General features: G+C 37.7%; 1 protein-coding gene across 6 annotated transcripts in view; it reads right to left on the reverse strand.

Moving 5' to 3' along the window:
- UTRN (utrophin) overlaps window positions 1-13,379 on the reverse strand; it is a 505,495-nt gene that overhangs the window by 83,645 nt on the left and 408,471 nt on the right. For all 6 annotated transcript variants that reach the window (XM_046006019.1, XM_046006018.1, XM_046006020.1 and 3 more), the window contains 3 exons: window positions 11,316-11,584; window positions 5,270-5,416; window positions 2,610-2,688 (listed from right to left, as the gene is read on the reverse strand). In XM_046006019.1, coding sequence (XP_045861975.1) covers window positions 2,610-2,688; window positions 5,270-5,416; window positions 11,316-11,584 — 495 coding nt within the window. The remainder of the gene's footprint in view (window positions 1-2,609; window positions 2,689-5,269; window positions 5,417-11,315; window positions 11,585-13,379) is intronic.

A 13,379-nucleotide genomic window follows, 5' to 3' on the forward strand; every position in this document is an offset into this window, starting at 1 on the left:
GATGGCATTTAAACAAACTCATTTGTATGAATTTTAAAAAGGAAAGATTAAGACAAACACAGGCAAAGGGTTGTTAAAAACAACAACGACAAAAAAGAAAACGAAGGTAATTATCTGGATAGAAGAATGCCAAAAACTTATTTCATCTGAAATGCACAGAAAATGCAGTTTCTTACTTTCACATTAGATATCATTATGATTGAGATTTTATGTTTTGTTTCAGGTACTTATTTCTTGTAATTCCAGTTCTTCCTTATTTATAAAACTATATTATTCCTATAAAATTATTTTAAGACTGACTTAAGAAGAGTTAAACATGTAAAGTTAGAGCTACTAAGGAATTTTGCCAAATAAACTAATAAACAAGCAATTCAAACAAATCTTTGCAATTATCACTAGGCTCTCAGAGCCAGTTGTTATCAATGCTTTTTTTTCTGAATTTCAGGTCACATTAATATCTTACAAAAATATAGCATTCTAAACTCGCAAAGCCTTTTCAAATGCATCTGTTGATAAGGAAGCCAGCAAGTCCTCATTAGAGCTCTATTTGATACATAAGGAACGAGACACTCAGAAGTGAAATAATTTGCTCCATAAAGAAATGGCCGAGCTCAGACATCATCTCAAGATTTCTGACCCCTAGTTCAGCAATTTTCCTGTTCAACAATTCTTCTTCTCTTTATAGCATGGGAGCACTCCCTTCTCCAACTACGTCCATGAAAATATAAAGGGTGATGAAAATGTGGAAGTAGGTATAATAAATTTCTCATTGGAGCCAACCTCGTTTCAGTGTTGGCAGCAGCCTCATAGGTCAGTTTTTATTTTGTGTTCTAGCTAAACAGACTCCTTTTATAACCTGGCTGAAGTCCAAGAAATATTATAAAGCCAACGATTCTAAGCAGCAAGAGATAACAATTATTCAATTTATTAATTGGGATTTGGTTTACATGTCTTCATTCATGTTAACAACTGTTTTGATTTGAAAAACTCTGACCTCTTTGGACTCTCAGGGCCAGGTAATAAAAGGCCACATGCTTTGGTTTCACAAAGTACATGTGACTCTTAACCATGTCTCTTTTCCTAAAGAACATGAGTTGGATTTTTATTATGAATGAATGGTTGCTGGGTCAAAGTGTAGGATTTCATCAATACTAATAGATAACTAATCCTTAGAACTAGAAATAGAGTCACAAGTTCTTGTTAAATTCCGCTTTAATTTGGCCTTAGCACACAAGCTTAAATTAAGTTTAAGAAATCTGAAGTAGTTCATACCTAATGAGACCACACACTTCTTTACTTTATCAACACTGATGACATCCCAACTTTAGAAATGCACCCTTGCACCCAGCATAATCCAGGAAGGACTACAATCACTCAAAGAGAGGCCATCTAAGAGCTCTTATGTGTGAAAGAGAAAATGTGTATGGGGTCGTGGAGAGGGGGAGCGTGAGGACTCGAGGACAGGAGGGGCAGGAAATGACTAATTCAGATTCTTGAAACTGTGAAAATAGAAAAGCCAACCTTGAATTGAGGTAAAGCAGATTATCAACCATGACAAAAGATTAAGGGAAAATATGAATGTAATCAATTTGGTTGGAAGAGATGGTATTACTTCAGTTTTCTCTATTATTATAGATACAAAGAAGTTCTCATAATTGGGATATAAGCTGTGCCTTAAGTTTTAAACTTCACTTACGTTAAATTAAACAAGCTGTTTTCTGGCACATGTTTGCCAGGAAATATAAAAGGAAAGAAATTAATAGTGAAAGCATCAGTGCCAAGAACTGTGATGGGTGCTATGAAACTCACTCTGCTTCCTCAATTAATTTTCAAGGCTATCAGAAAAAATAAGTATTATTATAGAATTTTAAGATAAAGAAATTAACTTTCAGGAATCTACAGGTCTGGCAAAAGGCAGAATTAATAATTTAATCTTAATTTGGATGACTCTGAATCCTACATTCTTTAGTTTCCCTAGTAGTGAATGATAAAGAAAATAGAAGCTCAAAGCACTTATGTAAGATCTCATGAACAGTCCATAAAATTAAATGTTTCAGTTGGAGAATATTATCTACAAATCTACATACGTGGTTTGGCTACACCTGCAATACTTGACCGAAAGAAAAGCGAAGTATGATTACAGTAAACCTAATAAACAAAAATCTCAGATTTGTGGGGAGTTTTTTTTTTAATTGCTAAACATACAGGTACATTTTAAATTGATAAACACTTTTTAAGAAGATAAACTAATTAGAAATCTGAAAATGTAAAAATGATTTCTTTATTGTGAAAAAGTTCATAGGCTTTGCTTATGATACGCTAATGATGATATGATACTATATTACTTACTATATCTGATGGTTCAGTGAAAAACCACAGCTAAAGACAAATTCAGTTTTGCTCCACTTTGGGGACTTATCAATTGTGGCCAGATTATTACAACTAATAACCAATAAACAATATGGTAATGAATCTTAATATTACTTTCTATACATTTATCGAACGTGAGTAAATATATTTGTAGCAAAGAATATGGCTCCTGGAAGGAAACTGAAAGAATATGCTCATTCATTCAATTAATGAGAACAGTCAAACTTACTAATACTTACTAGAAAGAAAATGCTGGGAGGAGGGTCCAAAATCTCTATGGGCTTCCTGAAGCTGTTTAAGGCGATCATCCACAGAAACCTGCATACACACATGCAAGAAATAATTTGATTTGAAAACAATGACTTTAATAATATACTTGTTATAAGTATTTTTCTATTTAAATTCAATTATTCAACATATAGCACACATCGTTAGTTTCAGATATAGAGTTCAAGAACTCATCAGTTGCATATAAGACAGGTGTTCATCATATCACATGTCCTCCTTAATGTCCCTTGCCCAGTTACCCCCTCCCCCCCAAACTCCCCTCCAGAAACCCTGTTTACTAAAGGAGGCTACTGCCTGAGAGTATGCTTGTGCAGACTCCTTCTTTATCTCTAGGACCAAAGTACTAGGATTAAAATACCCTCTTCTGGTACCAACTGACTGCAAAGAGCGGCAGGCATTCTTCTAAGCAGTTTATACACATTTAACTCTTTTAACCATCACAATGACCATGTTGGGTAAGCATTATTTATTATTATCACCACTTTACAGATGAAGAAATTGGGGCACAGAGGTGTCCAAGGACAGAAAGTCAGTACCCGACAGTACTAGTATCCATATGCAGCTAATCTCGTCCCAGGAGCTCTTGCCTTCCTGTTACTCTACGCTGCCTTGAAAGCAGGAAAGCTCGAAAGCATCTAAAGTCAAGCTGTGGCCTTGTGGCCAGTGGCTACTCGTCTCTCCTCTGTAAGGAAAGTGGTCAAAAGTGCCACAGGAAGCGAATGAAAAAGAAGTCTAAAATAATCCCAGGGAAAAACACAGATAGATGATGACAGGCAGCTGCACAGACAGAAAGACAGGTAGATGACAGAGAGATCGAATTAGACAATGGATGGATAGATAGAAATGGATGGACAGTACAAAGATCTGGGAGTATGGAATCTCTTATCTGCCTCCACATTTGTGTCCAATCATCTAAACTTGGGGGTATTCAAGGGTATAGTGGCCAATTAGTATACTCTCTGAATTTGTCCTCCCAACTTCCACCATTAGCTCTCTACATTATAAAAATGCACAGCTGGTCCACTGCGAGGCTAAATGCAAATTAGTAACCACCGTACATGGCCTACTGACACTTCCATTTTCTTTTTCCTGGCCCCGGTCTCTGCGTGTGAGTCCGCTGTTCCTCATAGATTGTCCGTTCTATTTTCAGCTGCCTTTAAATGAAACGTGTCTATCTCTAGCTCCCTGGGTAGCTCTAGTTTTTCCTGGTTAGCTATTTAAATTGCATTAGCAAGTGCTTTGTTCATTAAAGCCAAAAAGCACTTAAATGCCACCATCTAGTACAGGAGAAGAGACGATGGTCCTGAACGAGGACACTGCTGTCAGCAGAGATTCCTTCCTGTCTCGTTCAACCAGCAACTAACATCTGCGCTCCAGCAGTTACAACACTCAGAGATAAGGATAAGAGAGTGCATATCCTCTTTCAAGCACAGAGCATTCCCTGACTTCTAATCTTTGGAGATAGTGATAACACAAGCAGAAGGTGATCAGGATGCACCACAGAAAAACCTACATGAAGGTTATGAATTAGGGAAATGGAGCAGAAAGAAAAAAGAGAAAGTCAAACACTTCTGTGTTCCACTCACTAGAAAAGCACATATGACTTTAACATCTCCTACTCTACTAATCCCAGATTATTAACACTCTTTTCAAACATAGAAAAGACGGTTTGATACTATGCACTCATTTCTTAAATCTTCGTATTCATTAAGAACATTTGAACCACTGGGTATTCAATGTTTGAGTTAATTCAGGTAACCCAATATGCTATAAAATATTATAGCTTTAAAATAAAATGCTTTTGTGTATCACCTCCAGTTGCACATTTATCTCATTAAAGACTACATTTCAGGCCCCAAAGAGAGAGAGAAATGCACAAGAATTATTTTTTCAATATTCCACTTAAATTATCCTGCTAGTTTGCAGGGAAAAAATGATTATTACAACTCCAAGGAACTGGCCATTGAACATGACAAAGTTCTGCCAAGACTGAGTCCAAATACTCATGGGCATGTGTGGTGACTTATAAATGTTGATACCTAGTAGTACTCAACAGAGTTCTTCTGGGCTTGGCTCTATTAAATCTGGGATGAGCAAGTAATATCTACAGTCGCTAAAACAACTTAGACATGAGAGGTAAAGGTAAGAATACCACAACAGTGTAAATGTGCCAGCTGGAAAGAATCAACAACGTACTTGAGTGGCACACAGTGGAAGAAGGGTGGAGATTACTTAACTTTGCAAAAGGAAAAAAAAATACATGATTAAAGTAAGAAAAATGACTCCTTCATAAGCCATTATGGGAAAATGTTTCTGTGACCTATACTAGGTCTCCATTACTATGATTTATCTGACCTTCTACAGTTTTCTACAAATATCACATGAACAGTACCTCATAAAATTACATTAAAACCTCTATTCATCAACAAATGAGGCCTCTGGGTTCAAGATATGGAAAGACAGACACCTGGTGGTATTACATGCTACAAATCCATTATCAACTACAACTAGCAAAGAAGGAGAAAGCGATGGTGTGCGGGGGAATGATCAGGCAGGGTTTAAGGACCGAGTATGCAAGGCTAGATCATGAAGAGGGATAAAGTGGCCACACCTGCAGAAGTTTCCATCGCATATTAAGGTCATCTAGCTGGCGAGACATCTTCAGAGATGGATGCAGGTCAAGTGGAGACAGCTGACTGGACAAATCATTCACTGTTTTAACTTTCAGGTTGATTGGTGCAATTTCTTCTCTAAATGCCTGGAAGAATAAAAACGGAAATGATACCTTGGAAAAGAATGTAACAGAAGGTAGGATTTTGAACCTTTCTTCAAAGAAAATGGCAAGACCAGCTAAGAGGCCACTGACAACAGCTGTGTACTCAATGACAGCCCAGCTCAGGTCTTTAGCCATGGGGACCAACAGCCACAGAGTCAGCCTTTATAACCTGGGGAATCTAAATAGCAGCACAGAGAGAAAAATCCTAAGAAAAACTCATTGAGATGATGATGTATTTCCTACAAATCTATCATCTTATGTAATTTCATCTAGAAAACGTTTGTCATTATTATCCACTTGACTGATTTCTAGTCTTGTTTCTATTTTTCATTTCCTTTCATATTTTCCTTTTTTTTTTTCTTTCTATGGTTATCTTACTATTTTTTCCTCAGCGGCAACAATTCGATTTGAACACGTTACTATTTAAAATTAGGTAGCCAGGGGCACCTGGGTGGCTCAGTGGGTTAAGCCTCAGCCTTCGGCTTAGGTCATGATCTCAGGGTCCTGGGATCAAGCCCCGAATCAGGCTTTCTGCTTGGTGGGGAGCCTGCTTCCCCCTCTCTCTCTGCCTGCTGCTCTGCCTACTTGTGATCTCTCTCCCTCAAATAAAAAGATAAAATCTTAAAAAAAAATAAAATAAGTGGCCAGGATGCCTGGGTGGCTCAGTCAATCTGCCTTTTGCTCAGGTGACAATGCCAAGGTCCTGAGATCAAGCCCCACATCGGACTCCCTGCTCAGTGGGGAGTCTGCTTCTCCCTCTCCCTCTGCCTGCTGCTCTGCCTACTTGTGCACTCTGTCAAATGAATAAATAAAATCTTTAAATAAAATTAAGTGGCCAGTAAGAACAACTTTCCTAACCACAAAATCTATGACTATTATATACTCAAGAGGTAAGTTTTGATCCTTTCAAAGTCATTATCATCACGTGGGGGGAGGGCAGAAAGAGTAGTGTCTATAAGAAAAATTGTAAATGAGGCTTAGTGATAAATGCCACCTCTGGGAAGAGGACAGAGCGATGGTACAGGCGGGGATGGAGGATGTCTGTGAAGAGGGAAAGAGAAAAACAAAAGATATTTGGGGCCAGGGACAGTAATATGTCCTGTAAGAGCAAAGAGAATAATGAAAACACTAAGCTTTCTCTCTTTGCCGCATAATTCCCCCTGACTCTATGTTCATGTTCCCCTTTTCCAACGAAGTCTTTGCCTAGATCCCACTGATGCTTTAAGAGTCCACTCAGGTCCCTATGCATCCTACTGCAAGGAACATTTCCCTGAGGCCCGTCCCTCAGCATTCTCGGCTGGAGGCCCCACTACGTGCTCCCAGCATTCTCTCTGCCTTCTAGAATCCAGTCAGGACTTCCTGCCAGCACACATGCAGCCACACAAATGGGGTTTCATAGTGAAGACCATTCTGATTGTTTGATGCCATACAGGCCAGTTGTTATGTATTTTAACTATCATTCCTTATCAGAGCTTTTAGTACATCCATATTCCTGATGTCCTTCAAGAAGAATATTCTTCAAGAAGAATAGAAGCTTCTTGAGAAGAGACACTCTCCAGTATTCAACACAAACTCTGCCATAGAAGAGGGGAGAATTCACTTCTTTAGACGAAGGCCCATGAAAATGTTAACCTGAGGCAAATTAATCCAATATACAATTGGGAACAGAAATGAGATACTAAAGGAGAACCGTATATTGTTTTTTCTTTAGTATGTCACAAAATCAGATTAATCATGTGCCAAACTGAACTGATATGTATTAGGTGTTGTGAACACAGTTAGCACCAGCCCTCAAATTATAGCGTTTCTACCATTCCAACCCTTAAGAGACATGAATATGTCTACAAACCTTTGTTCTGCCTTTTTCCATACCAAGTTTAGTTAATGAAATATTACATATCAGAGTGCTTTGAGGACCATGAATTTTCATTGGAACACCACAGTATTATCTTGGCTTCCTCATTATGTTTATTTAAAAAAACCCTCTTCAACCACTTCCTTTCTTCCTTCACTCTTCCAAAACCTGTTACCCTATGTAACGCCCCCTTAGATAATATATATAGGCTAAAAATAATCATTATGGTTGATAAAAATCAAAACAGTATTACAAATATAACTTTACTTCAAAAAGGAAATTAATTTTAGGTAAATCAGAGAATATATTTTAGTGTTTTTCAAAATTCTGGAATATGCTCAAAAGCCACAAGAAGAAACTCAAGATGGAAAGTCAGAAGAACAGATCTAGAACCCAGAGTCAGCATAAAAAAGGGAGGAAGCAGGGGCGCCTGGGTGGCTCAGTGGTTTAAGCTGCTGCCTTCAGCTCAGGTCATGATCTCAGGGTCCTAGGATCGAGTCCCGCATCGGGCTCTCTGCTCGGCAGGGAGCCTGCTTCCCTCTCACTCTCTCTGCCTGCCTCTCTGCCTACTTGTGATCTCTCTCTGTCAAATAAATAAATAAAATCTTTAAAAAAAAAAAAGGGAGGAAGCAGTATATAAATGACATTTGAAACAGTGAACATGGAAGTCAATGTGTGTAAAGTAAGAAACATTGCAAGAACGCTGAAGGCACCAACATTTCATTATCAGGCAGAAGAAGGGAAGCTCACAAAGGCATTTGAGTTGCTGGAAAATGGAAAGAAAAGACTTTCAGAGTTGTGATCATTTTTCTTCACAGCTGTAGATGGTGGTCTTTCACGGATGACAGAATATGCGCACAGACCGACCCACAGTTCAATGAGAAAAGCAGTTATATGATAACAGGCGTTCTAGGTCTGAAGAATGAACCACTGACAGGGAAGCATGGGACAGACAGAAGTGGGATTAGGGTGGGAAAGTCAGTCTAGACTTGGAAGAGACCTGAGCTCCTTCAGATTCCATTTAAGAATAAAGACAGAACTCAGTTGTAATTTAATATTATACATTAATATTCTCTCCTAGATGACTTGAGAGGGCTCAAGAATTTCAATCAGCTTTTAAAATCAACGTCTTCGTATTTCGTAGGTATCAAAGATGAAAAAATGGAAGGCTAGACAGTGCTCTTAAGTTTCTATCATTTTAAATAATAACAGGTCTATTTTAAAAGATGGGAAAAGACTTTCAAAATCAGGTTATAACTTCAAGACATATTTTTAAGATCTTGTAGAACATCAAGGAGTTCCCAATATTCCTCTGTTAAAAATAATGTTTTCCTCTTATAAGCTACAGGTGAAAATATTAAAAGACCTCTGACCGACAAGGTTGTTGGGCTTTGTTTTTGTGGGTGTGAAGGCAGTGAGGAATCTCTCTAACAGGAAAGTTTATCTTTTGCTTTTTAAGAGCTTCCAAATTAAGAGGCTTGAAGTAAAGCGAGTTTTAAAATGGTTTCCGATCCACTATGTGTTCTAGTATAAAGAGCCAATTTATCATGTTTGGCTGCACTTTCCTATAGGAGAATAAAAGTCTATGTGGTCTTCTTTGCTATAAAAACAGGAACATCTGCTAGCATTAAAGGTGCTGACTGGCAGCCTGACGGCGGATGTTGGGGATGGGGAAGGCTTCTCTTGTCAGAAGGTGTGTATTCTGCAAAGAAGAATGATTAAGGATAATTTTAGGGCATTAAACTCATTTGATTATCCCTCAAAGATTTTGTTTTCCAGTTGCTTTGACATATTTAATAATATTTAGCAATAATCGGTACTTATTTTTATTTGCCAATAGCTACAGTGGGATTTGACGTATACTTTGGAGTACATGTGCAAAATCCCAGACTTTGAATCCATTTTATTTGGTTTAATGAGACCTGGGCTTTTATTTTCCTTTTTCTTAATAAGATGTGAAAATATTTTAATCCACAGTTTATTCCTTCCTCTTAAACATTAATTGTGTTTTTCCTGGCTTTCCACTTTAGTAGAGATTTGAACAAAAGGATTTGGATAGAGAGATGGGTAATTTCTTTAATCAGACGGGAATAACAACTCCCAAACTTTTAGGTCTTTAACAAGCCCAGATACAACTTTCCATTTTTCCTTCAACACTAACCATCCTGAATTAAAAATTGGTGCTTTCAAATTGAAATGGGTAAATTCTTGCTCTAACCAAGAGGCATTTTTGTAGTCCAAAAAAATATACTGCTCATAGACCACTGAATTGAAGATTTCCAGCATTTAAAGACCATCTTTTAAATTGCAAGAAGTGTGTAACTTCCAGAGAACCTCTACTAAAAGGTTTTATTTTCAGTTCATTATTTGAAACTCAGATTCGCCCATGGAAATTGTTTTCAGGACACCAGAGCTGTAGGAAGAAGCCTACTTAATTCATAGAGTTCTGCACATTTATGTATATTTATAATGAAAGGTGGCAGATACTAACACTCTTTTAGTAGTGAAACTTTTTTTAAGTTTAAAATTTAACACGTAACTTACAAAGTTCTGAATTCCAATAGCTGATACAAGTTGCACTTAATTACATGAGGTCCCTACAATGAAAGAGAAGAGCAAGGAAGAAATCATGAAAACTCTACCACTTAACAGCTGTGTGGGCTTGAGCAATATCTGCATTTTCACCATTTGTGAAATGGGCATAATATACCCATCTTATTGGGTTGGTGTGAGGATTAAAAGAAGTATCCATGTAAACTGGTTATGAACAGTTCTTGGCATACAGTATGCCTCAATAAATGCTAGCCATTATTATTCCCATATCTACACACACATATATTTGTTTATATAATTTGCCTGCACATTCATTTCATTTCCTAGGCCCTTTCCCTTCCTTTTTAGTCACATGCATAAACAAAAGGAAAATGTTATCCAATGTCCGTGCACAAAAGATAGGTCTTTTGCAATAAAAATCACATTTATGATATTGATATCGTCAGTCTAACACCTTCTGATATTTCTTTAGTTTATTCTTTGATTTGATGCATGACTACCTAATATAGAGGTTGCTATGCTACCACAAACCTGACTACTGTGTCTCTTACTGCCTAAATTCTATGAATTTTTTTCTGGGTATGTTCTAGAATGTGGGAGCCAAAGGGGCTCAAGACCACAGATCTATCAGCCTTAACTTTGGGTCATTCCTGACCACAAACAAAATTTATAGCTAAGCTAATCCTTCCATAATCTACTGAGACAGTAAGAGAAAAATTGAACATTAGAGTCCTCAGCAAAACAGTATGTTTTTGATTAAGTCCCTAAATCCAACTACCAGTTTACAGGAAATACAGAGTGGAAAGGAACCTGCCCAACTTCATGATGTGGATGCCATTCTACAAAACCCAGGCTGTAAGAAATACTATAAAACACACAATTCAGTTTCTTAAACACTGTAAACAAAACATAAAAGGGATAGAGGGGAAATCTAGAGATTAAAAAGGACTTTGCATTACTTTTTTTAAAGTAGTGAAGTGTTTAGGGACACAGAGTTGGGTGAAAAAAAGGATAAAATAAATAAATAAAAGCCGGGGTGGCGGGGTGGCTCAGTTGTTAAGCGTCTGCCTTTTGCTCAGATCAAGTCCCGATAGAGCTCCCTGCTCAGTGGAAAGCCTGCTTCTACTTCTGCCTGCAATTCCCCCTGCTTGTATTCCCTCTTTCACTGTCTTGCTCTCTGTCAAATAAATAAATAAAATCTTAAAAAAAATAATAATAATAAATTTTAAAAAGAAAAAGGAAAGGAAATTACTGTGAAAATCTCGTTCATTGTCATTTTGGTGGGGAGGGGCATATGGAAAACATCTGTCGTGACTAGAAAAAAAAAAATCTCTCTATCCTGATTTTGATTGAGTTGTGACAGGGTTGGCTTCATGAAATGCCTTATAATGGTTTTTACATGTGACTTTCCTCGTGTTAGATTCAACAATAAAACATTTCTTAAAATCCTTTATCTGAGGTAGTGAGGCTGACCATAGTTTTTTCGATGTGGTCCTGGAGGGAGTCGATGAGTAAGTCTCCCACGGGTTTCCAGCCATTGCGCACGGCCTCCACCTCCTTCATGTCAACGTCCAGGTCATCCATGGCGCCCTGCAGGTCTCTGAGCTTCTCCAATGCTTTGTCCACTTGCTTTTGCCAATTGCTGGTGACAGTGTTTAGACTTTCCCACTTCTCTTTTACTTCAGAGGACTGTTTGCGCATGGCCTTGGCGATCTTTTGGGCTTTCTCCTCAGGAGTCAGTTCTGCAGTTAAAAAAAAAAAAGAATATTTGGAAGTCTGATCAATAGCCAAGTGAGAACACCACCTTTTGTAAGGGTTTGCTACCAGGATCATGGAGACACAGTTTATATGAGCCAAGGGAAAGAAAACATTTCTCTATACTCCCATCACTAATTAATTCCCTGCTACTTCCCAAAGAAGAAAATAGCTACTCAGAGTAATAAGTGGCCCCATTGTTTTAGTGAATTTTGAATTTTAATATATTTATAAACCTTGAAATGTAACACAATTCCTCAAAAAAATGTTTTTCTTTAACATAAATTCACTTCTATAAAATCCAAAGACAGTCTTTTGTTGTCCTCAATCAAAATGGGAAGTATAATTAGGAGAGAAATAGCTTTCAGTTATGAGGAAAGACTGAGAAAATAAGATTAATTGATCATGTTTCTTAAAATAGTAACTGAAGACAAATAATCTATCTTAGATACTTCATCATTGCTGAGTCTGTCTGGCAGCTCATCTTTAATAGAGGGCACTTTCTGTAGCCCAGACGTGTAGCACGTCCACCAACATTTCAATGGGAAGACAAGCAAAATTTCAAGGATCATCCCAAATATTTCATACAGCAAAATGGCTTCTAGGATATCTGAAATAAAGTTAGACTTTCAGACAGGAAAGGGTAGGCATCATGCAAGGCCCTGTAGGTACAGGAAGGAAGAGTAAAAGTCCAGAAGAGGAGCAAAAGATATAGAAAGAAATGGAAGTCAGGTTCAAACCGAGAAACACAGAGATCTCAGAAACAGCAATGAGAAGCTGACAGGACAAGGGCAGAGATATTTGATGAACATAGAGCAGACACCCTCACAGCCGGATGGAGAGCTCTCCAGCTACACACTCCTGGGTCTCAGTTCCCTCAATACTCAAGGGTACACCCTTTCCTATCTCGCTGCTTCGATGGTTGTCCCGCTTGTCCACTGAAAACGGGGGCCAGGCAGAAACACACAATCAACGTAAGCTGTGGAGAATTTAAGACAGATATACTTATTCTTCTTTGTGATAATATCCCATCCTTTAGTATCAATCACATTAGCAACTTCACTTGACTTCAAAATATTTCAAACTGTTGGTAAAAATGAACTGAAGTTCACTGAACTTCCTGGTAAGATGAACTTCATGGTCAGATGGACTAAAGTGAGCTCTCCTGAACAGTAACTTTCATCTTCAACATAAATTCATCCTCCTGTCTTTCTTTAGTATTATTTAAAAGTCAAGCTCAAGGGGACAGAACACATTTCCAGAAAATTCTAGAAATCAATATTTAGACTTGAAAACAACTGTAATAAATCTCTGGGAACCAAATGGACCATGAAGAGTTTAACAGCCACAGAACTCCGGGTCGCACTGCTCAAGTATTAAAGGCTACACAGAGTCTTTGGTAACTGAACTGAGGAGAGGGAGATGCTGTGTCATGACAGGCCGATAGACCGAACCCACCAGTAAGGGAGAAATTAGGAAAACAAGTGAGTATACACCCAGCCTCTAGGAATGCTTCAGCTGGGATACAGTCCCTTACAACAATACTGGAGGAAAGGTAGGTCATTAGGCAGGCCTTATTTAAATCCTTACCTATAAAATGAGAAATACAGAACATTTACATGAAATGTATTTCACATAAACATAAAACGTTTTATTTTTATATGTCTCATCTATATAAATGCTTCCATATAAATAATATAAAATATACAAAATAAATAAATGTTATTTATGTGAGGTGAAAAAAAAAATCATCCTTAAAAGCCCCATGAGAAAAGGAGTGCT

This window comes from Meles meles, chromosome 5 (assembly GCF_922984935.1).
Source record: "Meles meles chromosome 5, mMelMel3.1 paternal haplotype, whole genome shotgun sequence".
Taxonomy (NCBI): Eukaryota; Metazoa; Chordata; class Mammalia; order Carnivora; family Mustelidae; genus Meles; species Meles meles.